This window comes from Thunnus albacares, chromosome 4 (genome assembly GCF_914725855.1).
Source record: "Thunnus albacares chromosome 4, fThuAlb1.1, whole genome shotgun sequence".
In the NCBI taxonomy this organism is placed as follows: domain Eukaryota; kingdom Metazoa; phylum Chordata; class Actinopteri; order Scombriformes; family Scombridae; genus Thunnus; species Thunnus albacares.
The window spans coordinates 12,633,856-12,661,529 of NC_058109.1; the positions used below are offsets into that span (position 1 = coordinate 12,633,856).

General features: G+C 39.0%; 1 protein-coding gene across 5 annotated transcripts in view; it reads right to left on the bottom strand.

Moving 5' to 3' along the window:
* Positions 1-3,083: 3,083 nt before the first annotated feature.
* Positions 3,084-27,674, bottom strand: part of asic1b (acid-sensing (proton-gated) ion channel 1b) — a 187,139-nt gene continuing 162,548 nt past the window's right edge. For 3 of the 5 annotated variants that reach the window (XM_044349749.1, XM_044349750.1, XM_044349748.1), the window contains 8 exons: positions 13,657-13,807; positions 12,950-13,009; positions 12,665-12,721; positions 11,961-12,114; positions 7,578-7,669; positions 7,181-7,260; positions 6,399-6,500; positions 3,084-5,673 (listed from right to left, as the gene is read on the bottom strand). In XM_044349749.1, coding sequence (XP_044205684.1) covers positions 5,578-5,673; positions 6,399-6,500; positions 7,181-7,260; positions 7,578-7,669; positions 11,961-12,114; positions 12,665-12,721; positions 12,950-13,009; positions 13,657-13,807 — 792 coding nt within the window. In that variant the 3' untranslated portion in view covers positions 3,084-5,577. The remainder of the gene's footprint in view (positions 5,674-6,398; positions 6,501-7,180; positions 7,261-7,577; positions 7,670-11,960; positions 12,115-12,664; positions 12,722-12,949; positions 13,010-13,656; positions 13,808-27,674) is intronic. The other 2 variants (XM_044349752.1, XM_044349751.1) reach the window with 1 other exon arrangement.

Here is a 27,674-nt window from a genome sequence, read left to right on the forward strand (position 1 = left end):
AGATATGTAAAAAGAAGACAAAAATAACATCAATACATATGTTAAAGTAATCATATGTCCCTTAACACTGAAACTCTATCAAACTATCCAACCAAATAATCTGGCTTACATTTTTTAAAAATTACTTACATTTTATTTTCCTCATTTAGTTTTAAAACCACACTCTGATGTCAACTGTGTCATATGCAGATAAATGACAGTATCTCTTGTGAATTATTCCAAATATGTTCACCGTCTGTGAATCAGTCTGTTAGCTGCTTCTCTGAAACCGAACGTCTGGATGTGCAGCAAAGCCAAACCAAACATGCCTGTCTGGGTTTGTCACAGGAAGACCAAGAAGGTTAACTTCCATCTCTTTGTAATATCACTCAGCCATCTGTCTACAGAGACTGCAAACTGGGTTAAAACCCAAACCAAACACCATCTGAACATCTCTTATAGAAAGCAGAAGCAGTGTGTACCTTCCATTAGAAACCATAAGTGAAGAATAATGAAATACATTTTTGTAAGTTAGCATTGAACCTGTACAATCTTAACAATTAAAGCAGTGGCTCAAATAACATCTAATAACTAAATACAGATTAAAAGATTACAATATTTTTGTTTTACTTCATTCACACAAAACCAAAATCTGAAAGAGGAAACACTATTCTCTCAATATCTGGATTTTTTATTCTCTTTTGGTTTACTCATGACTAACTTCAATGTCAACACCCATGTGCATCTACTGAATTTCAACTCTCAGACAGTTGGGGGTTATCACAGAAAATGTGTGTAAGTTGTGGCAAATCAAAATCAATTTCTTTCAACACAGCATGAGTTCACAGTAAATCACCACCTTCACTGTTTTTTTGTAGGTGATTTTAAATTGCAGCCACGGCGCCTCAACGATTGAATGGTCTTTGAATAGAAAGTTTTACATGACCTTCTTTGAATGCATATCATTATTACGCTCTATCTGGAGAGAGACAGAGAGAGAGAGAGAGAGAGTGAGAGATGATTTTGAACCTCTGAAGTGGTTTCTGTGTTAACGAGTACATGACAAGTAAGAGCCGTTGGGGTCTTGTAAGTCAGCCACAAAATCAAACACTTTCTTGTTTCAAAAACTTTGATGTCATTACACTTCCCCCCAATTAGTATGGCACTACAACAGTAGAAAACATGGCACCCCATCTGTTTGCATAGCCTGTTTGTTTGATCAGAGCAGAGTGTGTGACTGCATATGAGAGAGGAGGGAGGAGGAGAAGGGGGGGTTATATTATGTTTTTTGGAACAAGGTGTTGTGAAATCCCCATTTATGGAACTCAAAAGTATCTGATTTGCTTCATTGTGCTTGAAATCAACAGAGGGGATTTTATATCATCTGTGTGTAAGATGGCAGTTGATTGGTTTTATCCTTTATAGGCCTTGTGACAGACTGGATATCAAACAAATGGATGAGTTCATACTTTAAACAAATGAAAGGACAAATCAGGCGGACCGAAGTCTGAAATCTAATACAGCCTCTTTCACTGCTGAGAAACTTGACTGCGCTATAATTATTAATCCTCTTAACGAGCAGAATGTAAAGTGGAGCCCAGAGAACCCGGGCAGCAGCTTTATCTATGACACACGGCTGAGCATCCTAATTGCACTGAGAGATCTGACAGGATAAATTTATACCAGAAACGTGACTCATCTGACATGCTGGCAGCAGTGAGAACACAGAGACAAGCTGGAGTGTCAATTCTGCTTTAAAAATTCATTTCTATACTGTGAGCACATATAGACTTGAGTGATCTAATGTGTGTTCATTTAGTTATTGGAAATTACAACACACCACATTAAAGAATTGTACAACAGGAAATTTCCTTCAGGACCTATAAAGTATCTATCTATCTATCTATCTATCTATCTATCTATCTATCTATCTATCTATCTATCTATCTATCTATCTATCTCAAGACTAAAAGCCTACACACATGCTAGCAGCTCTGAGAGGCTGTAGGCACACTGACAAAGCTAACATGGTGATGCTAAGCAGGTGCAATGTTTAGCATGTTCACCATCTTAATTTAGCATGTTAGCATGCTAACATTTGATAATAGCACTAAACAAAAACTACTTTAACTAAAAGTTAAAGGATCACCAAAGTTATTAAAGTTCATCCTGAGGGGGTCATGAACATGTGTACCAAATTTCATGGCATTGCTGTTTAGACATTTCACTCAAAACCATGAATGTCCTCTTCATGGTGGTGCAAGTTGAGATATTTCACACAAAAAAGAAGAAAATCTTATGTTGCTGCAAGATGAAAGGTCAGGGAAATTGCCAAAGTCAGTAGGATTCATCCTCTGGGGAACATTAATGTTTGTACAAAATTTCATGACAATCCATCCAATAGTTGTATATTTCGGTCAGTACCACAGTGGTGGACCGCCACCCCCTATGCTGCTTGCGTGGCTAAAAAGATGTTTAGTCAGAGTGAATGTTCACCGACAGCAAAAGGCAAAATTAAACTGACAGATGTGGGTGAATGCATGAACACAACAAGTCTCATTAAAATATAACAACAAACATTATAGGTTCCCTGCATGAGAACAATCCCTTCTGATCACGACTTTAAATCACATCCAGCTGCCTGGTGTGATTAGCTGAGGGTCTGTCCACTGATTGGCTGTGTTTCAACCAACAAGGTGAAAGCAAGGAGGGAGAAGTCATCTCTGATCTTTTCATCAAGCGCTGAATGAGGGCAGATAATGATTTAACCTCATTTAGAGAGGAGAAACAGGGTTGCCAGGATTTCTGGACCTGCTAACAACATGTAAAACTGAACAATTACCACCACAGGATGGCAGGAAGTCCTCACTCATCCAGAATTTTTGGAAAGATTTCCAGTTTATCTGAGCTCCCGCTGGTATTGTCACCTCCCACCCAACCCCCACTTGCTTTGCCCTGGAGCCTTATCAGGATGCAGAAAGCATCTTCCGCAGTATTTCTGTCACTGGCAGGCTGCTCTCCTGTATTCTCCAAACTCTGACCCTCCTCCAATCTTCTGAGTAGCAGACTGTCGCTCAGACAAAGACACAAATGCCAGCAGGAAATGAAGAGCATCATCTTTTATTCTTGATTAATTTGTCTTCTTGGCAGGTACAACAGAAAATAATAAAACCATCAGGGGGCAAAATCACGTTTCAGACATTCAAAACAGGAAAATCTTCATCAGATGCTGTAGCTGGATCCCAGGAGCCTCAACACTTGTATATTAATGCGTGCTTACCAGCTGAGGTTCCTCTTCTGAATAATAAAAAAAATGAATGCACCCTCACATTTGATGAACAATGTTGATGTTTGGTTTTCCGCTAAAAGAAAAGTAATCATGAAAAAGTGATGAGGCAAAAGTAAACTTCTTGTCCTGGAGTAACCCTTATGTCTGGTAACAGTGGACTGATGTGCAGCGGACCGAGCAGCAAACATGATTCTGAGGCAGGCCATGTTTAAGGGGGTATAACTGGGCTCTAATATTCACAGTCATGCATCACCAAGCTGCTTTTCTAATATAAGTGTGCAGTTGGCAGCAATAGATGTACAGTAGAATACGAGAGTAACCGTCCAGAATGTGTGGCTGCTGGCTGACTGGCAATCTTGATAAAATGTGTATTGGCTGTGAAGGATATTTCTCATCCATCCTTTTGTCATACAACAGCTGAAAATGTAATTACATTTCAAGAGTACGGAGCTCCAAAATACCAATGTTGTGGCTTGCAGCTGTTAAAACTGCAGCACAAATGAATGGCTGAAGTAGATAAGCAACATGTAGTTTAATACGAGGCTCCTGCCCCCAAAGCCTTCCCTTAATGTTGCTTTAATTCCAAGAAAATGTTGTATGAAGCAAAACACAAGATAACATGTTAATTTACGAAATCAGAGATAGCAAAATGCCCAAGATGAAGTGCAGAATACTTAATCAGAATCTCTGGGAGCTACTTGTGATTAAAAAAATGAACATTTGCACAGTATCTGGAGTTGAAAAATACATTGCTTTGCCTCTGTTTATCTATTCAACCAAATAGACAAATAAAGGCTTCAGAGCAGAAATTCACTGATAAGAATAAAACCTCCAAAGAATAACAATTTCCAAAATGATATTTACATTTTATTTATGCTTTGATAACTAAATAGACCAGCCTATTATCTGGAAGATGGAGACAGGATTATCAGGCAATATTGATTATGTTTTATATGAAAGAAAAAGAAAAAGAAAAAAAAATAAAACAGTTGGATCAACACGATATTAATAATATGACAATATATCAAGAAGAATAGTACATTTTCTTTTACATCACCTCTACATACTGGCGGTATTGTGCTTTGATAAGACTTTTGCAACTAGAACACAGATACAGAAATATTTTAACAGCCCCACAAAACTCCCAAGGATTTCAGCAATCAACTCTCCTCAAGAAAAAAAAAACAAAACAACAACTGTCACCTCATCCTGCAGTCAAGATAAGAGTAAATGAAGTTGAATGAACGCTGAATGAGGACGCCTTGACTCAGTGGGCACAAATGAAAATGAAAAAGGAACAGATGAGAAATTAAATCAGGTGTAGCTCATCCATTTGCGCAATCAACAAACACACTGTACCTGCTTAGGTACTGGTGTCAGCCCCCATGAACACACACACACCCACCCACCCACACAGAAACATATGGGATGTATCAACTTCCTTTAGTAGTATGTCGTTGAGGCAAACTTGGTATATATACACATATATATATATATGTATATGTATATATATATATGTATATATATATAAAGAAGTCAAAATTAGAAATGAAAGGAAAAACATGCACTGGACAAATACAAGCATGCATTTACATGATGAGACCTGAAATCTTCACCAGTACGTTTTAAATGGCAGATGATGCACCTCTATCACTACCTCTGCCACCACCACAACCACAAACCGTCAACTTCTCGCACACCCCGACTACACTCACTGTGAACATAGATACATTCTCGTACAAACTACACAGAGTCCAACTGTTGTTTTATGGCGCGCTGCGACACTTACAGATGTTGCTACATGTACAGTGAAGTAAGCAGTATGAAGATTTGTCCCTCTAGCAGCCCCGGTGTTCTATGAAACCATCATGTGTTGCTGTGTTATATAAAGGCATGGGGGCTATTTTTCTGATCGGCTGTCTATGATGAGATAACTGTACATTTTCCATTATTTTTTCTTTTTTTTTTCTGTCTTTTGAAAGAGAGGTCCGTGTTGGCAAGGTTTCTCCATGAGCATCCTTTGCGGCAGTATTCCAGAGGAAAACACAGACATAGAGAGTTTAGAGTGCTGCATGAAATGTTCTCCGGAAATTTGACAGAGATATTTTTATGTTTGGGATATACTCTCCACTTGGCCTCGGGTGAAAGTTCTTTGTCGTATTTGATTTGCTTGTTTTTCTCCGTTTCTATGAAAAGAAGTGCCTCCATTTGACCCAGTATCAGTTCCTCGCACTACCATGCTGGATAGTCTTGTTGTATTGTTGGCTTTGGTTGCATAACACGCACTTTGATGCTTCACCCGGGTCTGCTCAGCAAGTGAAGTCTTCAAAGTTTCCCTGGCCCGGGTGATGAGGTAGCATGTTGCCAGGATATGTTGATGGTGTACGCAGGTTCTCGCAAGGAGCCTGGGAGAGAAATGAGAGAGAGAGCGGAAGAAGATAAAAGGAGGAAGGAGGATAAAGGGAGAGGAGAGAAATGATCAGTGGGAATGGAGGCAGTGAGATAAAGGGAAGACAAATGTGCAGAGGAGGAGTCATGACACCCACAACAAAACAGAAGAAAATAAAACGTATTTGAGGAAACCTTAAAGTCATAAACACGCTCTGAGAAAAACAGGCTGGGCCAGAAGGAGAGAGAAAACAGATTCCTAAGAAATACCCTGGAGTTTAAAAAAAAAAATGCTGAGAATAATAAGAGTGGATGGAAAAAGAAGAAAGTCAGGAAAGCAGATCAGAGGAGAGGCACATCATTTTCCTTTTTCTCTGCCCAGGCTCAGACGTACAATTAAAGTTGAACTGGCTTCATTTACACTTAGAAATAAGTGAGCTGTCACATCTTCCAAAGCTCTAATTCAGACCTGTCCCTGCTGGACCTGTCCCCCCAGCTTTGATTAAATTTAAGCCACTTTCCGCTCTCCTACTTTTCTCTCAATTTTCTCTCCTTCTCATCCCAATCACTTTTTCGCTCCCTTCATGTCTCTCAAGACTTTCTCTCCCTTGCTCCCTTCATCTCTCTCTGTTCCCCCCACCACCATCGTTTCGTCCCTCTTCATTCCCGCTGCAGTTGAGACCAGTGAAGACAAAGCAGTGCAGTCTGACATAGTGAAAGTACTTAGCAGCAGCATACTGACATGGCGTTTCACATCATCCAGGCTAAGCACAGCTCCCCGATCGTTGTTGTTGCGGCCTTTGTGTTTCTTCTTCACGCATCGGCACAGCTTGTACTTGATCACCTGAAAATAGGCGAAGACACCCATTACTGACCTTTTGGGATCAAAACACTATTCTCTCTTTTCTTTTCTTTTTTTTGTTTCTGGAGAGCATCCAAAAATGGGTCTTTTGGCTCTCCTGAGTTCCAGCCCACACACACAGGGCAAGCAGAAAATCAAATGAGATTGATTTTATGCATCTATAAATATGTTTGCCCATTGATCCTGCACATGAGCAGGTGGGCCTGTGTTACTACCTATTCTCCTGTCCATTACCCGCACACACACACACACACACACACAAACACACATAAAAATCTCAAACCAAGGACTAAGAGGCATAAAAAAAATCTGCATTGCTGGTAGAAGGGAAAGCATGCAACAGAGAGTTACTCTAATGAGAACAGACAGAGACATCCTGACTAATCTAAAATATAATACATCCAAAATGTTAATGTATTCAGCGTTGCTGCTGAGATGTGTGTGTGTCACACAGAGATGGGTTGCAGGATTGTGAGGGACAGAGCGTTCTTCACGCTCGCTAAAACATGTCCTTGTGCGGATGCTAACGTGTGAAAAACTTGATTTTGTGAGCAAATAATTCCATAATACTGGAGCGGCACAAATTTACATAAACAATGCATTGCACTGGATGTATTATCTAAGTGAGACGCTCCTGATGATGATGGGAAATACTGATGTACCTCATATAGATAGTCAAAGAGTTCGAGAATGGTGAGGATGCTGGCTCCGATGAAGAGGCCCATCTGACCTCCAATATCACCTGGAAAGACAAATAAAAAAAAAGAATCACGCAGGGAAATAATCTCTGTGTATAATGTGAAACAGCTTTGTAACATACAGTTCAGCTTTATTTTTGTCTGAAAGGTGAGAAATGTAACTGAAAACAGATATATGCAAAACAGTAGTTGAAAAGCCAAGATAGATTAAAGAGACAGTTTTGTGTCTTCAGGGAGCTGAACACCTATGCTAAAATTGCACGCAATTGTGGCACTGTCACTTTGGATCAAAAGCATCTGTCATGTTGCATACTACATATTATCTATTCCTGAAAAAAAGACTTGACAGCCATTTCCTTACCCAGAAGGCCTGCCAATTCGTAGGCTTTCTTTTGTTCAATGGTTTCGTAGTTCAGAGCTTCAAAGTAGATATCCAGAACCAAAATGTTATCACTGTAAACAGAGAGGGAGGCACGCAGTCTTAAGTCATACATTCAAATGTCTCAGTTTACATTTTACATTTTTTTTTATCACAACCGCAGGCAAAGAAGATGACTGGTGAGTCTGCCACTTCCTGCAGATAACAGCAGATGCGTGAAGTTGAGCAAATAACTCGCTGTCTAACTAATTTCCTCTAGGTGCGCCTGGTCATTGAGGAATACAAAGGAAATGATGACAGTTATTTTGATTTCACTCTGTGCTCATGTCGAAAACTCGTGACTTCAGCAGAAAAAAAAAGAAAAGAAAGGGGATCAGTTTAAAGGCCCGGGGCAAGGCAGGCTATTATTTTGATTCCTGAATATCCGGCTCTGTGGGTCGACTCAGCCTTCACACCCCACTGGAGTTGAGATCAAAACCACGACTCAACTTTGTAATTCGTCTTTGTTGTGAACTGTTTTATTACTTAAATTTCAGTCAAGACAAGTGACGAACTGTCAGTCTTGAAAGAAACTCTGGTGAAGCCGTGGGCTGAGAGTTGAAACGACTAAATTCAAATTACAGCTGTGTATGGTAATGTAGAAATGAAGAGAGATGTGTATTAATACAAGACGAACACACAGCATCTGCTTGTTTCATGTCGAAGATAAACTTCCAGCTCCTGCAGTTTGAATACACTGACTTTATTAAACGCACATTAAAAATCTGATGTAAACACTATGAAAAACAGTCGTCATACACTTTACTACTCTCCTGACAAGGCAGCATCGGACATACTGTGCTGATGAGCTCAAGTACCCCAACAATGACACCACCTGTCATGTTACAAATGTGTTTGTTTAGACATCTGAACTAGGTATATATATATGTACATACTACCACTTGGAGTTGCAGGAGCTGGATATTTCAACCATTATTTATTGCTATTGCTATGGCCAAACTTATATAGAAGCTTATAGGATATATACTGTATTTTTCTCTAATCTCAATCCTGTAAATTATCTTGATAAGTCTCCTAGTAGTCAGTGTCTCTGATACATTTTGACAGTTGATTGATATGTCTTATTTATTAGAGTTGCATTATTTTCTGTTTTGTAGTATGAGCTGCACAATATGTAATGATTATGTTCATTATTCACTGTTCCCAGATGATAGTTATTTAGACATTCTATATAATAAGACTAGCTGGGGTGACATAATGTTTAACTCCGCACTGTGTCACAACCCTTGTGCTATTGTCTCCACATGTCCTTTTTGGATACCTGCCCGGACCTTTTTATGAAAACAACACTGTGGTATTGTCATACTGTGTGCTATCATCTTCAAATTTGAGGCAGGTGTTCACTGATAGTTTGTTTACAGCCTCATACCTCCCCTGGCCTTCATAGTCCGAGCCTCAGGCAGTAAGTCAGACTGGAAAAATAACATTTTTATTTCATGTGGACCAAATCTTTAAATTTCTACTGACTTCAAAGACCTTCTGCTGATTCTGTATAACCTCTTTAACAAGAAACTTAGGGAGTTTCCTTTCTGGCCAGAGACCTTTTATGCTTTTTATGCATATAGTCACTGTAGTTTAGGAGCTACAGCTATTTTAAATGATAGATTCACAATTTTTCAAGTCTGTCTTAAAACAACAGTCAGGTTCCCAAATGAACACTGAAAGAGGTTTTTCTCGCTGTAATCATTCCTCCTGTTCATAGTGGCTGTTAAAGGATCCCCTTCAAATGTGCTTTTAATGTAAGTGATGTGGGCCAAAGTCCACAGTGTGTCCACACAGTCATTTTGTGCCAAAAAAAAAAAAAATTGTGTAAAAAAGCTTAAATGAGGCTTCAGCAGCCTGAGTTAGTCATATCAAGTGGATATCTGCCACATTTACAGTCTTTTTGGCATCAAATTCCCTCTTTGTGTTTCCCTGTTGAACTGGAAGTTGGAAGTATAGTAACAAAAAGAGAGACTTTGGCATTAAAGAGACAGTAACGTTGAAAGATATCTACTTGATTTCACTCATTTGGACGACTGAATCTTCATATTAGCTTCAAATAAACTTTTAAATACATTTTTGCAGAGAAGGAAGACTGTAGATTTTGGGCCTCATCACTTACATTGTAAATGCATTATGAATTCTAATCTTCTAATGGCCAGTATGAACAGGAGGAATAATTATGGTAAAAAAAAAAAACCTATTTCAATGTTCATTTGGGCAGCTGACTGTTGTTTTAAGACAGGACTTAACTGACTATGTCATTTAAGATTTTACTCCAAAACAGGGGTGGAGTGGGAGATTATTGTTATAACAAGAGGTTATGGGTGTTGCACCATTAATAGATGGCACTCTTAATATTTCTGGAACGTGCTGTTGTAGTGAGCCTTTTTTATTTATATATTCCAACCATTCATCCAATACTTTTAACTATTTTGAATAGACTTGCTAACTAGTTTTCATGCATACTCAATCGCAACGCAGTAATGTTCAGGTGTTACAGCTGAATCAATATGTGAACTTTTTAAAATTAAATTGCAGTTTCTACTTGTTCAAATCTTTCCATGCACATCCTGGCAACTGAAGAAGTAACCCCTGAGGTACAAGTACCCCTGGTTCGGTATCGCTGATCTGGGTGGTTTTTTATCTATAATATTACTGATATTCTTGGATGTTTTCTCCTGACCTGTGTGAGGAGTCAACCTGCAGCTTGAATGATGATTCCTCATTGTCAGGTGCTCTTATTCCTTAGCAAGATAACCTGCTATACATCTGATCAGAGCTGCTGTCACAGAGCTGATGTAGCTGTGTGCCCATGTGTGTCTCTCTCTCCCCAGCAGAAAGACTGTCCAAGTCCTGTCAAAGACTTTAGTTTCACGCCACTAAGCACTGTGCAGCACAGATACCAGAACACTCCGAGCTAATACTCATCAGACTGACATCACTTGGAAATATGGCCAGTCAAAAAATGGAGTGGATGGACTCACATCTATCCAGAGGGAATTAAAACTTTCTGAAGGGAGAAGTGAACGGATTTTTAGCACTCTACTACATATGGTGTAATTATCTCTTTCTCAACAGCTCTGCCGGGAATGATAGATATAAGATTCAACTGTTATTGCACCCTCTCCTCATTTCCTTGCACTACTTTTGATCTTTTCAGTAGATTTGGCAAAGAAACACTCAATACTTGGCTGATTAATCAAGTTAAGCTCTGATGAAGGCTCCTTATTGTGTTTCCTCACCTGAATGACAAAATCCAGGTTTGAGAGAGTGAGTCTTTAAGAAAGTTGCTTAAATGAAAAATGAACCAAAAAACAAAGACATTATGTTACTCAGAAAAAAAAAAAGTGTAGGCAATTTAACTTGCTGTGCTGTAGTATTTTCTTCTTGTTCCCACTGGTATCTGACATAGATGTTGTGATCCTGCATCAAGAGATTTCCAGTGCAGCTTTATGGGTGTTTATTCACCAAAATGGTTTAATCCACTTAGAACAATGGTAAACAACATGGTTTCGTCTTAGTTCCACACAAGCTACATTTGAGACTCATTATGCGCCATACGGCTAAACAATGATACATGAGAAAACCATTATGGCAGATGTACGACATGTAACATTTCAACTGCAAATGTATTTTTTTCACGCATGGTTACTATTTATACTTTTTCCCTTGAAGTTGTTGAAAGGCATTTTGGGAAATGTAGGAAAAAAAAGCAGAAGAGGACAAGAAAACACTCAAATTCAAATGTGTTTTGCTTATTTTTACTTCACTTGAATGATTTTAGCTGTTTTTACATTTATCTGCTGAAGGGGGGAAGCTTCTCTGTGGTCATCTGTGTAGGTACAAGCATGATTTTGTGACATCACAACTAGTCTTAAAGCAAATGGTGGTACAATAATAGTGGTGCACATACACTTAGAATGGACTTTTCAGTGAAGTAGAAGACATCTTGTGTCCAGCAGTTAAACTTTTAAAACTAAAAATATTTGCATATTCATGCATTTTTGATTTTACAATAGTGGAGGGGTAGAAAAGCTTTTAAGATCTTTTTTTTTTTTTTTACCAGTTAATTTAACTTTTTTGTGAAAAACCATATCAGACACATATTATTACTCGGAGCAGAATTTTTATGTGCCTTAAAACATTTCTGGATTGGATCTTTAATCACAATTTCTGAAATGACAGATACTGACAAGTTTGATTTTGAAGAGCTTCAGCTTAGCAGCCAGCAGTAGAAGACCGGTTGTAATAAGAAGTAAAGCTCTAATGAAAGATCCAAGCTCCTTCTTGGATGAATGACACAAAAAAAATGATACTTACGCTATGTACTGCTCTGTCTTGTTGAATTTCTTTGCGAGGTACTTTGCAGATGCTTTGCTGGGTATCTTGACAAAGGACATCTCTTTACCATAGCGTGTCAAGTTGCATGGTGTCTCACACACACAGTAGTCGTTGTCTCTCTCGACAAGAAAGTCTGATAAATAAAGTAGACAGAAAGAGAGAGAGAGAGAGAAGGAGGACAGAGAGATTGAAAGAGAGAAGACACGGGGACAGGTAGATTTATCGTCACCCCAGGATGACAAACAAACTGCTGCATAGTGAAAGGAGGCATCAAAGGAAACTTGAGTGTTGTGAAAGGATGCCGCGAGGAGAGACCCCAGAAACCCTTATAAGAAATACAAAAGATATAAGACACATGCTGACAGAGTCAGAGAGAAAGCGGCAGCCAGAGGCCAACACGTGAGACGGTGTCATGAAAGAGCAAGAGATTACAAGTCAATAAGAAAACAAGCAACAGACATGAAAGACCTGAAAGGTATCAGTTGATGGAGAGACAGAGGAGTATGAAAAAAGCAGAGCCTCAGTGCCAGATCTAAGATTTAGTATTTGAGAATAGCCACCATCAGGCTGAAGGAACACTATTATCTGTTATCAGCTTGGATCAGGGGCCCTGAACAGTAGGACATACACAGAGAACAGTATGTACACACACGCATGCGCACCATACTGGGTTATCTCCTTACCCAAGGCAGGATCTGCACACTCCTTGTACTGCTCCGGGGTGCAGTATGGGGCATCTCCTAAGGACAGACAGAAAAACACAATGTTCTGAACAAAACGAAGGAGCAAGGGAAGGATAGGAAGCACAAAAGATAAGGAGATCTGCGCTTATAATTAATTTTGTCTCAGCCTGTCATTACCGTCCTTATCGAGACTGGATATTTGTCCCAAAGTTTATCTCATCTCTTAATTGATTTCATTAACTTTTGTGCTTTCGCTGCCTCTCATCACTACTTTCAGTCTGTCACCTTTGTCTCTGTCACCCTCTCCATCTTTCTCTCCTTGGCAGCTTAACCATCCCTCTGCTTCTATTAGGACAGCACAGGATAAAGACACCTCCCAGATGAAGAAGAAAGGATTTCCTAGCTGCAATTATTCACAACATTTTGGCTTATAGTCTTTAAAAATCGCCCTGGGAAGATAGGAGAGATGAATTGGAGCAGAGCACAATCCACAGGGCAGAACTCGGGAGTTCTCTGTAGACTCATATTAATCAGCTGCACAATCACTGTAACATAGCTGCTAATCCTGATTATCACACGGACAGATTGTCTGGCTATCTAAATGCAAACACAGAGCTGAAAGTGACCCTGATTGAGGAGAGAGACGTTAACAATTATCGTAGGTTAACGGAGGCCAGATCAAAATGTTTCCTCCGTGCCAAATTCCCTTTCAATTTGCTGTCTGAGATGCCACACAGTGATTAAATGTACGAGGTAGACAGCAAATGCCAGCTGTAATCACTGCACAAACACAAAGTGAAAATAGTTGAGTTTTCCAATCCACTGGAGTGTGAAAATATCTGATTTTCTGCACTCGACGGCAAAAAACTGTTTGTTCCATAAGAATTGTTTTTGTCACTACAATCGCAAATGAAAGAGCTTCCGACGGGACCCAACGAACAGACACTTGAACGCTCTACATCTTTATAAACGCATGTAGGGATATCTCTCACCAGGCATATGGACCATCCTACAGTTGCAGTTCTCCACCAGGTATCGTGTCTCACAGTCGATCCGGCAGGCCGTGATGCTGTAAGTGCTGAAGAAGTCTGAGTCCATCGCCGTGGCCTTGCAGTCCCCCCACGGCGGAGGTAAATACGTCAGCTGAGAGAGAGAGGGAGAGAGAGATGCAACAGTGCAGAACCACTTCAGCAAATAAAGCATACTGTCTGTTGAACATCTTGTCCTGTGGCCTGTTAATGCATTCATTTGACCTTGTACTTTCCGTCAAGATGATAATAAACTCGTTACTCTGTCTATATGAGAACGTGCTACACATTTATTATATTTGGCACACAGAGAATGAATCTCCATGGCGAATCCGTGTGAATACTGGTGGTTATTGTGGGAGCTTCTCTCCTACGCTTCTCCTATTCCTAGTCTCCTTCTATGCTTTCATTGTACTGCCCACTCTTCAGAGATATCAGCTGTGTAGTAGAGCTATGGTGTTGTAAGAGTTACATTCAAAACAGATTTGCTGCAGGACAAATTGTGGTTCCATGCTCCTCTGTTTAGATCCACAAATCTATCTATTCTCTTGCACAACATGAGCAATAAAAAATGCATATCATGTAGTCCTTTAGACATCGCTGTAGCCACAAATTCATCATGGAGAAGTGTTTGCACCGCCCTGCACATTTGGAGCTTGTACAAAATTTTACTGTATAGCGTGTGACATGCTGTATCGCTGTATGACGTTACATTTTTGTATACTTATATATTTGTAAAACTGCACAGCCCACCTACACACCAGGCAAACATATACATAAGCATTTTAACACTTATATTACATATGTTTATATTTTTTATCTGTGAATTTTTATCCATTATATTTCTTTTTCTAATTCTTATTGTTAATCTTACTCGAATTATTACTCCACATTAGCCTTTTTAGCACAGCTTGAGGAATATGTCACCCTGCATTTCACTACATATATTGAATGAGCACATAACTGAGCTACAACTAAAAATGATCAATTAATCTACTGTGTATTTTCTTGATTAATCGATAAATTATTATGTATTTAAATTTCAGATAATAGTGAAAATTGCTATCTAAATTTCAAAAAGCCTAAGTTAGCTTATTTTTTACCAACCAACTATCTAAAACCCAGAAGTATTCTGTTTACAGTCAAAGAAGTCTAAGAACACCAGCAAATATTTACATTTTATTTAGAGTGACAATTTAGACAATTTGTGAATTTTGAATCATGATTATACTTTTCTTTTGACCTCTGTTATTCATTTTAGCACAACACATGCTAACACTGAATAAAGCATATAGAGGCCCATACAAACACCTTACAAAGTGCAAAAGACGACTCATAAATAATCAACAACAAACACTCCAAGTGTAGGCCAGAAAGCAGCACACTCTCAATACTTTATGAAAAATAAATAAACATGAATAAATATGAGATAATAAACAGTATATTTTTTTGACCACCAGAGAGACCATAACTCTAGGCGGCCTTATTCCCTGACTTACAATACATAATGAGAGGGGGAAAAACAAGTAAAATAACTGAAAATGAATACAGAAATGTGGACAAATAGGACAAATGTAAAAAGATATATTCCCTATCAAATCCTAATAAAACTTGTGTATACTTGAGGTTGCGCTATACTGTTCATGTAGGACAAGTAATCTGAATCCACTTCAGCAGAGTGCATTTTGGATTTTTCAATTTGCATAATATTAAATATTAGCACTAATCATTTACATTTCAGCTGCCTAAAAAAGGGCAAAATCTGATGCAGTAAATGAAGTAGGAGGCTATAAAACAGCCCCTGTGTGTTTCCGTCTCATCAGTTCAAACGGTGCATCACTGAGTGCTCACACAGCAATAAATTAAAGGCCACTGTTGTGATTTAGAGGCCTGCATTTTACAATTTGTACTGGACTGCAAGAGGCAGCAACGTGTGTCGCATACTGGATTTGGTTACTAATAATCCAAAGCGATGTTCAACATGGACGTACAGTAGTTACACACATACAGCTCAGACTAAAATCTAATCAGGAGACTATAATGACTCGTCTGCTTATTTTCACATCAAGGACATTTCAGAAAGTCAAATAGAACATAAAAGCCATCAGAGCTGGGTAAAATGTGATAATCAATAATTGGTCCTTGTATATTTATTCACTTCATCACATGGGCTAGACCTATTGGAGGAGCCATACAACTGCGTAATGGCTCCCTGATGCTCAGAGGTCTGATTTTTCGATTTGTCTGCATTTTAAAAAGCTCTACTCAGCCATCCTAAACCACCTTGTGGCAACATTACTTCCCGCTGGTTAAACTTTTGCAAAAGCTTAATTCTGCAAGTGTAGATGAAAGTTAATCTACAGTAAGAGATTTGGGAGGACATTTTAGTGTGCTGTTAGCTGTTTAACGGCCACGACGAAGAAAACAAATCATGTTAAGATTGCGACCTCACTTTCCCCTTCATTAACTCGGTGAGAGAGAGCAGGTGATAGGGTAAAAGGAAGAAAAAGGAGCAAAGGCGAGAGTCAGCAAGACACACCGGACACCCTGGCGAGAAGATGGAGGAAGAAACATTTTGAAGTTTTTTTCTTTTCATGTTAAGTAACAGGGGAACTGCAGACTTTTCTTTTGTGGGATCATGGTGAGTGACAGTTTGGCTGGCTGAAAAGACCCCGACAGTTTTACACTACAGGACTGCTGAATTGAAGACTGCAGTGAGTTGAATGGATGTGTGCAAACTGCATTAGATTAATGAAGAGTGAGTCTGCCAGACAAAAATATATATAAATAAATACAGAGAGAGAGAGAGAGAGAGAGAGAGAGAGAGAGAGAGGGAGAGAGAGAGAGAGAGAGAGAGAGAGAGAGAGAGGAGAGAATCATATTAAAGAGAGAGGAATTGTATTAGAGGAAATGATTGTCAGAGAGGAAAAAAGTAAGGGAGCTAGTGAGAAATTGAGAAAAACAAAGAGGGATAGTCTCCTGCAGACGCGACATTGGCAGCATGCAAAATCCTACACACACTGGAACACACTCACTAGTAGTGTGGACGTGGAAGGACTAAGATCACTCCCAAATCCATCCCTTTCTCTCCTCCATTCATTATGCATGGTTCTGTAGCATATTAGAGGCCAGAGTATATGATTTGTCTGACTGCATACTCGCCATCACACCCGCAGAATTATTCACAGTTCAGAGGAATAACCTACATACACTTCGTTTCACAGGACACGAAAGACTTTCACAAGCTGACTGGGGAGAGTTTATGTTTCTTAATAATGTTAAGGCCCCAAGTGTGTAACTATCAGAGCTGCACAAAGGACTGAGGTCTCTGAGGGGCCCGCTGAACATGAACAGTCCCTTCAATTGCACTGTGGTACCAGTGGTTTAGTGGAAAAATTGTTAACATTGGAAACTTTGCGTTTGTTTTCTAGCCAGTAAAACCTCCTTTTCAATCTCTATCATATTAAAGGACAATAAAAAGTAACTGCTTAAAACTGACATGTTATTGATGAGTCTGTGACAGACTTTTTGCCCTCTATGTGAAACACAGTATTGATTGCCAGCAAAAACTATATTTTCAACCTCCACGTCCTTCAAAAGACAGCATAGTGCTGATCATGCAACGGCAGAGCTCTTCCTTACCATGAGAGACAGCTCATTTCAACTCCCTTGGGTCCAACAAAAGCCTTGAACAGAGCCATTGACAGATATGTTACTCTCCTGGGTCCCTCAATCACCGAGGCACTGAGTGTGACCTGACAATTGTGAATATCAAGATAAAGCTAACATTTTCTGCAGTGGTGGAAGATGTATTCAAATTCTTTATTTAAGAAAAAGTACCTTTGCTCAACTACCATACCTAAGTATAACTTTGAGGTACTAGTACTTTAATTGAATACTTACTGTATGAATAATTTTATGCTACTTTATATGTCTTTTCAACTACATTTCTGAGGAAAATATTGTACTTTCTGTTTGTGTGATTTCCCCTCTAAATTTCTTAGTTTCATTTATTATAACGCCAAAGAGGTAAAATTATCCAATATTCCACAAAAAGCAAAGATTACAAAAAAGTTTAAAAAATATATACAAATTAAAAAATATATATATACAAATTTGTGTAGTGAAAGTGTAGTAGTGTGTTTGTATGTGTAGCTTTTTCTTCTTTCCTACCTCATTAATCATCTCACAAGAACTGATATTTCTCTTGTGACCCTTGGGAGGGGTCCTGACCTCTAGGTTGAACTGTATATACAGATTAAAATTCTACTTACACATTGTTGCACCAATAGGAACAAGTACTTTAACTTTTGATACTTTTAAGTAAATTTAGCTGATAATAGTATAATAAGTAAGATTTTGAATGCAGGACTTTTGCTTGGTAATGGAGTATGTGCATGTTTCCTATGAAATGTATAATGTATGTGCATGTCTCCTATGAAATGTATAAGGAGCTTCTAATCAAGTACCAATCCTCTGTTAAAGATTCAAAAGCAAAATAACTCACAAAGAGCAGTCATAGCTCCAGGATCCTGTTTAGCACCATAAACTCTGTGGTTAACCCCTCTGCTTGCTCCACTACAAATTCCTCTCAAATCAGCTGTGAGCAGTTTAAAGATTTCTTTCAAAACAAAATTGACATCATTAGGTCAAATATTTTGTACCCTCATATCAAAGAATCTTCGTATCAAAGATTTCTCATTGGCTATTGAGGACCCTCCTGCTTTTAATCATTTCCACCCACTCTCTTTACCCTCCTTAGTCACATAATTGCAGGCATGAAACCCACTAGCTGTCAGCTTGATATAATTCCAACAAAGCTCCTAACACAGTCATTTGCAACAGTTGGTCCTAGCATACTGATGATTTTTTAACAGTGCTCTAGCCACAGGCACAGTCCCTTCTTGTTTTAAACATGCCATAATTCAGCCACTCTTTAAGAAGCCTGGTCTTGGCTATTCCAAATAATTTTAGGCCAATTTCTAAGTTTTCTTTCTCATCTAAGGTTTTAGAAAAAGTTGTTTTTAATCAGATTCTGTCCTTTTTAAACCAAAACAATTTTTGAGAAATTCCAGTCAGGCTTCCGCCAACACCCCAGCACAGAGACAGCTCTCAGTAAAAAAAAAAGACCTCATCTGTGCTGCGGATGCTATTAAATGCTCTATCTTTATTCTTCTAGATCTCAGTGCAGCTTTTGACAATGTCAACCACACAATTGCTCCTGGATCACTTAAAACATCAGCATTTCTGGAACCGCCCTTAATTGGTTCAACTCTTACATTTAAAACATATGAATCACTGTTTCCATTGGCAGCTCATCTTTCACACCTGCAAGTATTTCATGTGGGGTTCCACAGGGCTCACTTTCAGGTTCACTTCTTTTCTGTCTTTACATGCTCCCATTGGGAAGAATCATCCAGACTCATAATATATCTTTTGACCGCTATGCTGATGATACTCAGATCTACCTTCCCCTCAATTCCCAAAATCATGCCAATGTAACCCAATTACAAATCTGTCTCCAAGACATCAAACACAAGTTAGCTAAAAACTTCCTTCAGTTAAATGAGGACAAGACAAAGATCATACTCTTTGGCTCCCCACTGTTACTGCACAGAACCGCAATCACCTTTCCACCTACATTAGACCACATGCTAAAAACCTGAGTGTTATATTTGATTGTAATCTAAATTTCAACAGGCAGGTAAATTCCATTGTCAGGTCCAGCTTCTTCCAACTCAGAACAATCTCCAAAATTAGGCATTTCCTCTCATCCTCTGACCTAGAAAGGGTCATTCATGGACTAATATCATCCAGGCTGGACTACTATAACTCCCTCTGCTGAGGCATCTCTCAGGCTACTGTTTCCCATTTACAACTAATCCAAAACACTCCTGCCCAGTTATTAACACGGTCCAAGAAACGAGACCACATCAACCCTATCCTCGCATCCTTACACTGGCTCCCCGTTCATTTCAGGATAACCTTCAAAATTCTTCTAATTGTTTATAAATCTCTCCATGGTCTTGCCCCTTCATATATCTCAGAACTTCTCACCCCTTACCGCAGCAGCACCAGATGCCTGCCAAAGGCCATTAGACAGGCTGAGTCTGTTGTTGCTTTTAAGATGCAACTTAAGACCCACTTTTATTCTCTGGCTTTTAATTGTGTTTAATCTTTTTTTTTTATTTCTATCTGATCTATTGGGGTTTAAATTGTGTTTAAACATTTGTATTTTAATCTTGCTTTATTTTCACAACATCTTTTATGTGCATATATGTCCTTATGCTTTTATGTGTATACATATGTCTGTCTTTGTGAGACACTTTGGTGCAAAACTGGTTTGATTTTTAGAGTGCTCTACAAATAAAATAAACTTGAAACTTGAGAATGTTACCTTTGTTGTATAGGTATTTTTTGCATAAGTAAAGGACCTGAATACATCTACTACCACTGAACAAAAAATTAATCTGGACATTCACAATTGTCAGGTCACAGTGAAAATGTGCCTCATTGATTGAGCCACACAGGTAACATATTTGTCACTTTTTTTGTTTACTTTCCACCACTGGTTTTGTTTAATATGGTCCAGAGTTTTCCATTTTCCTTTACATGATCACTTTGATTACCAGATTAATGTTTGGAAATGTTTGTATGGGAGGAAAGAAAATTAAAATGGTGAGACATAGTTAGCACCCTGTGGTATTAATTTCAGTTTTTACGCCTGTCTAAATACTACCCACCTCATGGATTACTTGTTATATGAAAACTGACTTGCTGTCAGCTCCACTAGCCATGTTACTGTTTGTGTGCAAACTTCTCTCTGTGACCTCTGTGAGAACCCTACAGACTGTGTGGACGAGGAAACTAAAACAGTGAGCTAAAAGAGGTTAACATCTTTGTAGAGCAGAGAGTTGCATGGTATTTCTCTGAGGTTTCAGCATACCTAGCCACTGTTTCACATTCCAGGTAGAACTCAGATTCAGTATTCATATATAAAATATCACAGAGTGGAGCTTTGAATACGTTTTCAAAGGTGTCACATTTGTCTTGACATTGTTAAACCCTCGGAGAGGGTTACTGATAAGCCTGGAAACTGAACTGCTTGTGCTCACTGTTTAAATTTCAAATGACTGAGACACTGACTCAAAAGTTTAGTTAAGTTCTCAGTCTGCTGGGAGTGATGGGGGCAGACGAGGGCAGGGCCATCAGAAGACCCTTGTAGAAAGCAAAAAGATCCTCCAGATGGTTGTGGATCAAGAGGAGTGAGCCATGGATGTGAGAGCTACTGGGATCCAGGCCAGGCCTTGATCAACCCTGGCAGGGTCATCTGGGTGAGGATGTCTGAATTTGAAAGACCTGGAACAACCCCAGGGCTCCAGACCAACTTTTCCACTGGTAGCACTGGAGCTACCAACTTTCCCAGTTGGTCGCTTTTTTTGCCTGCAATGGACGATCCACATTGCCTACAATACACACACAGTATAGCTTTCCCCTTGTACCGCAACCATGGGTACTACATTAGCCATTGTGGTTGAAAGTTGTACCTGTGGTTGAGGTTGGAACCTCTTGTTGTCTCTCCCTCCGCATCAGCCTCCTCCTCTCTCTCCTCATATTGTTTCTACAATAATCAGCTATAGACTGCTTCATTTTCGAAACACGGTAACAGCTAAATGGATTGTTTTGTAAAATTCTGTGTCCTCAGTGTTGGAGAATGTGAATCCCATGCAGTGCCACCACTACGTACACTCGCATCACATGCTATGCGTAGGGCGCCAAGTGCCAGAGGGGGCACCAAAACAGCCTAACGATAATCATGCACTCGCATAAATGTGACCATGTGAAATTTAATTTGCACACTCTCGAAAAATGGTCGCATATTTGACCATTTTGATCGCAGTCTGTAGCCCTGAGCCCCATCCAAGGACACATAACTGATGATATCAGCCAGTGTATCTGTTTAAGTTTGTTCTTTTTTTAAAGTAAATTTTATTGATTATGAATTGACAATACAGGGTGCAAGAATATAACAAAAGGAACACTTACCGCCAACCAAACAACCAACCAACACATACAGAAAGAGAGAAAAGAATAAAATAAAATAAAAATAACAATTATAAATGTAGTTACAGAAGAAAGAGATAAAATATGAAGAAATAAGGGGGTGGGGGGTGGGAGATATCTCCAGTTCTCCGTCTTGCCATTCATCAAGCGCAAGATTCTATAGCTTTTAGTCTACAGTGTCTGATATCTGGATTGTACTGGGGACTTTCCATTTCAAAGAGTGGTGACCCCTTTTAAGTATGCATGAAATATCAACAGGAAGATAATCTACAAGTGGCGACTACACTTTTAAAAACAAATCATTCTTGCCCATTAGCACAGCATGTATTGTTTCATGTGGCATCTGTATTGAAAATCTCTTTATACCAGGGGGTCACAGCAGGTGGGGTGGTTTTGATCCAATTAAGTAAAATATGTTTTCTTCCAGTAAGTAGCAGTTTGTCAAGACATTTGTAAAATGATAAAGGAAGTTTTACCTCTCTAGAGGGCAAACCTAGGAGAAAGAGCCCAGGGTCTTTCTCGATTTTAACCCCAAAGATTCCACTAAGTTCACGTGAAATAAAGGTCCAGAACCTTGAATTAAGTCTGCACTTCCAAACGCAATGAAAATGAGTGCCCAGATTGGTGTGACATTTGGCAAACAAAGGAGAGATGGTACAATTTGTTTTGTTCAGAATCAAAGGGATGATATGTAACCTATGGACAATCTTATACTGTATCTCCCTTAATCAGTTACAGGAAAAGGATGATTTAATCAAATCTATGACCCCATCCTAGTCATCCTCACACCCAGAACTCTTTCCCATTTGTGAGAGAAAGTACTTATACCGGACATGTCAGATGAAATTAATAGCGAGTAGAATGATGAGATGAAGTGCTTCAGATTTTTTGGCTAGGAATTAAATTCTCAGCAGCATTAAATGGAGGATTATCTGGGGATGTGAGTACTGGCAAATTCATAAAATACGTTATTTGCAAAAAAATGAAAAAATGTTCTTTGAGAAGCTCATAGTGATCTTGTAGTTGCTGGAAGGAGAGTAACACGTTGTCATTGAATAGATCACCAACAACGTGAATCCCCTTTGCGTGCCAGAGGAGAATATGGAAGAACTAATTCCTAATATTTTAGATATAGGAGTTGACATAGATTTTAGATTCTTTCTGCCAAGATATCTAACTATATTATGCCAGGCTCATATGCTGCTATAAAAAATTGGGTTACATTTTAGTTATATAAGATTAGGTTTAGCATGGCAAGACTACCACTTTTGGTCGGTAATTGCAGGATTTTCATTTTCTGCCTAGGTTTCTTGCCATGCCAGATGAACTTTGATAAATGCCTTTTCTATACACTGACTTCTCTCTAGATCTCTTTAGATCCTTTTTTTACTGATTTATATACTGGGATGAAATTTAGCTTCCATAAGTTTTTTCATGCAAATCACACTATTTACAATTTTATTGGGTAAGGATAAAGAAGCATTATGTGATAATGATTTAACTGTCCAGAAGTTTGCTGGGTTTCCTTTAATTTCAGATAGTGAACAGACATAAAATGATGATTTGGCATTCCGAATAACAGTGAGACGCTGACGTTGATGAAAATATTGCCAATGAGAGGATGATTTAGTTGTTCATACTTTGCGCCAGGCAGCATCCCTTTCATGTAACATTTAAGCAATGTCCGAACAAAACCAAGGACTGTTTCTGCTTTTCTTAAAAGGCGCATACTTGTCTGCAATGGAATTAAATGTTTTCATAAATTAGTGTAGGGCCAAGTGTGGATCAGGAATTGCCATGGTAAACCCAATATCACTGAAGTACAAATCAAACAAAAATGCTTGTTCAGAAAAGTGTCTAAAGTGGTGTGGATCTTTGTAATTTTGTGTCACAGATGCATGCTGTCGGGCAGTGGTCACTGAAGTTGAGAGGAAAAACACGACTAGATTTATAATTTTGAGGTCTATTGGTTAAAATAATATCAAGAATTGTGGCCTTTTCTTCATTTTTTGGATATGGCGGAGTAGGGGAAGAAATAAACTGCGTGAGATTTTTTAGATTATCAGAAGTGTTAGTTAACCAGTTAATGTTCATTAACCCAGAATAAGAAGTTCTGAATTTTCATAGCTGGATATCAAATCAAATAAATCATCTATCGCACCTGCAGGTGCAGAGGGTGGACGTAGTTATTGATGACTGTTAAAGTGGTGGGAACTGAGACATTTGGGGAGGATAAAAATAAAAGAATATCATCCATGTATAGCGATTTTGTGTATCGATTTTCCGACTTTCACTCCTTTTATTTCTGGGCCAAGCCTAACAGTTTCAGCTAATGATTGCAACACCAGGGAAAAGAGGTTATAAAACTAGCTGTAGATGAGTGATATATGGCACATATCCATTTATGGAAGTCTCTCCCCAACCCAAATGTCTCCAGAACATTGCATAGAAAACCCCATTCAACCTTGTTGAAGGACTCTTGGAGTCTAGGCATATAGTAAGAGCCTTCTGCTTTGTGTGATTAGTATGCTGAATAATGTTCAAGAGCTTCCTTACATTTCTGGCTGAGTACTGGCCATGAACAAAATCTTTCTGGTCGGAGTTTATGAAGAAGTTTCAAAAGCACCTTGCCTTCAACTGTAATAAGGCTTATTGGTCTATAAAAGGTGCATTTTTCAGATGGTTTACCTTGCTTTAGGATGACAGAGATGTTGGCAAAACCTTAGGTGGGAGGGAGATCTCCCTTCTCAAAGGAGTCTATGTACATATCCGTGAGGAGACCCGCAATAATCTCACTCAGCCTCTTGAAATATTCTGGGTCAAAACCATCTGGGTCTAGGGCGTTCACCCCTTTAAGAGTGTGTACAGATTCTAAAACCTCTTCCTTTGTGATAGATCTTGCTTTTTCATCTCTGAGAGAGATGAAAATTTGATATTGTCAAGGAATTTTCTCCAGGAGTCATCAGAGGAAATAAATTCAGAACTACACAGGTTTTGATAAAATGTTCTCATAACATTATTTATGTCTGTGGATTTGAAATATTTAGTGCCTTTACCATCTGTAAGTGAGGGAATCACATTCAATTCGACTTTCTCCCTAGCAAGATGTGCAAGGAGGCGACCAGGTTAGTTACCTGATTCATATAGCCTATGTCTGGCAAAAAATCTGAGCCTTTGCTCTTCTTGTTAGCAGCTGGTCTAATGCAGATTGAGTAGCATCTAACTGTTTTGCCAGAGACTTACTGGGTGAAGTTTTAAGTTCAGCCTCCAGTTTCTGTACAATACTCTCTGGATCCAGTTGATTTCTTAGAACCTGTTTCTTTTGTGCTGCAGTATATGATATAATAGCTCCTCGAATATATGCTTTAGCAGATTCCTGTAATATAGAGGGTGTAGGGTGATATACTTAACAAAAGGAGGGCTACTTTATAAGGAAGGATTTAGTTGCCAGTGTCTGCATGCTGGGTCTCTGTATGGGGGGGTGATGGTTAGATAAAGCAGTAGACCAAGGTGGACCAAGGTGGGGATATATCATTAGTAAGATTCAGTGCACAATTAAAATCACCCCCTAGTAAGATATATGGAGAGGAGAATGAGGAAAGGTCTGAAAGAAGTTTTGGGAAAACGAGGTGTCATGTACATTCGGCACATAGATACAGCCATAAACAACACGTTTCCCTAGGTAGCCAGATAGAAGGACATAGCAGCCCTTTCTATCCGATATGGTCTTATCAAGGGTAAAGAGTAGACTACGATGTAGAAGAATAGCTACTCCTCTACTTTTAGAATTATAAGAGGAGTAGAATAATTGCTCCAACCAGCTCCTTCTTAATTTAATGTGTTCCAGGTCTGAAAGGTGCATTTCTTGGAGTAGGGCAATCTGGCATTTTTCTTTTTTAAGTAATGACAGAATTTTCTGGTGCTTGATGACATGGTTTATAATCTTCACATTAAATGAGATTATTTTAAGATCACTCATGGCAGTATGTCATATATGACTATACAACTGAGTGGGCAATCTGTAGTAGGACATGAAGGAGTAATAACAAACATCAGGTCTAGACTGGAGTGTATAATATGAAATACAATACAAAAAAAAAAAAAAAAAACATAAAAGAGAGAAGAAAAATCCATCCCCAAACAGTGGAATAAATCCAAGCAATAGCTTAAATCCAAGAACAAACCAAAAGAGGAGTCTCCCCTCCATAAAGAGTGAAAATATTCTCCACAACCCCCAACTGCATAAACAACAAATACTTTACAAAGTGGTCCAAATATAATAGTTTTAATATTTTTAACTAGATAGATAGAACTAGACAGAACTATAGAAAGGGAGTAATAAGATATTCGTAGAATATGTTAAAGTGTGTGCGTGTGTGTATGTGTGTATCCCACTTAATGTAGTCTCTGTTAGTTAAAAAATAAAGGCATTGTATTCGTGTTGCGATTGCCTTATCCAGACAGAGCCACAAAAAGGTAAGTCTGTTCATACGGTGGAACTTAGAAAGTCCTCTGCTTTGCGCGGACACTTGAAGGAATGCTCCACTTCGTTGTGTGTGAAACACAAGTTAGCTGGGTAGCGCATCTGAAGCCCTATTCCTTTCTTGATAAGATCCTTGCATGCCCCATTAAATTGACGTATTGCTTCCCTCACCTGGGCCGACAGATCCTGTCTGATGTGGATTTTGCTTCCCTTGTAGTTGAGTTCCCTGTTCTTCTTAACGGCTACCAGGATCCTCTGTTTGTCGCTGAAGTTGTGAAGTTTGATGATGATGGGTCTGTGGTAGTTTCCCTTTGATGGGCCGAGTGCCCGATGAGCTCTGTCAATTTTAATAGATCCCCAATTAGTCTGAAGTCCAAACATGTCTGGGAGCCACTTCTCAAAGAATTTGACTGTGTGTTTGCCCTCCTCGCCTTCTTTAAGTCCGACCACCCGTATGTTGTCCCTTCAGCTTCTGTTTTCACTGTCCTCAGGTCGTTCAGTGAAGGTTTTCACTTGTCGCTCGAGTTTGGTGATACTGCTTTCCAAGGAAGCTGAGTGGTCTTTTCTAGCAGAGGTGCATGATTCAGTTTCTGTGATCCTTTTGGCATTGTCTTCAATGCGGATGTTCATTTGGTTGATGGTGGTGTGGAGCTCAGAAAACTTCTGTTCCATTCGACCACCTATCTTCCTGGGCGATGCTAGTACCAATGTTTTCATCTCTAGAAGTGCTTCCTTCATCATCTGTAACATGTGTAGCTTTTTCATTCCTGAGTGGGTTCTCTCCAAGGTTTCACATGGGATGTCGCTTACTTCATTCCCGGACATTTTTATCAGTAAGAGTCACAATTTGGTGTGTGAAAAATGTTATGAAGTACTGCAGAAATAACAAATTAATCAGTTGTGGGAGCAGGAGGCTGACGAAAATGACCCTCTCACTCCAAGTGCATCACGTGACCTGTTGGAGTATGTTCAAGTGACTGGTATATACAGATTGTGACATACATCTGAGAAAAAAAAAAACTGATTTGAAGCTGTCAGAGTGAAAACTGACTTTGACACTGACACATTTTTGCTCGTGGAAATATTGACGGTAATGTCAGGAGACAAGTGTAAGATGATGTATGCTAAGGTGTGTTTTCGAAACTAACAGCAAAGCAGGCTATATTAAGAAACAACTTATGTAGGACAATGAAAGTAAAACAGAAACATCATATTATTAGTACTAGCTATGTTGATTTATACATATTCACTAATTTGTGATTTTGTAAATACTTGCAGGGCATGAAGAGCGACTGGCAGCATAGTTGGTGAAGTAATTATAAAAGGAATGCTATGTACATATACGCTGCCAGATAAAAGACAAACTATCAAACTATCCAGCCAGTGGAGATATCACAATCTCTATGCAGTTCTGTCAAAACCTGGATCAAAGCCA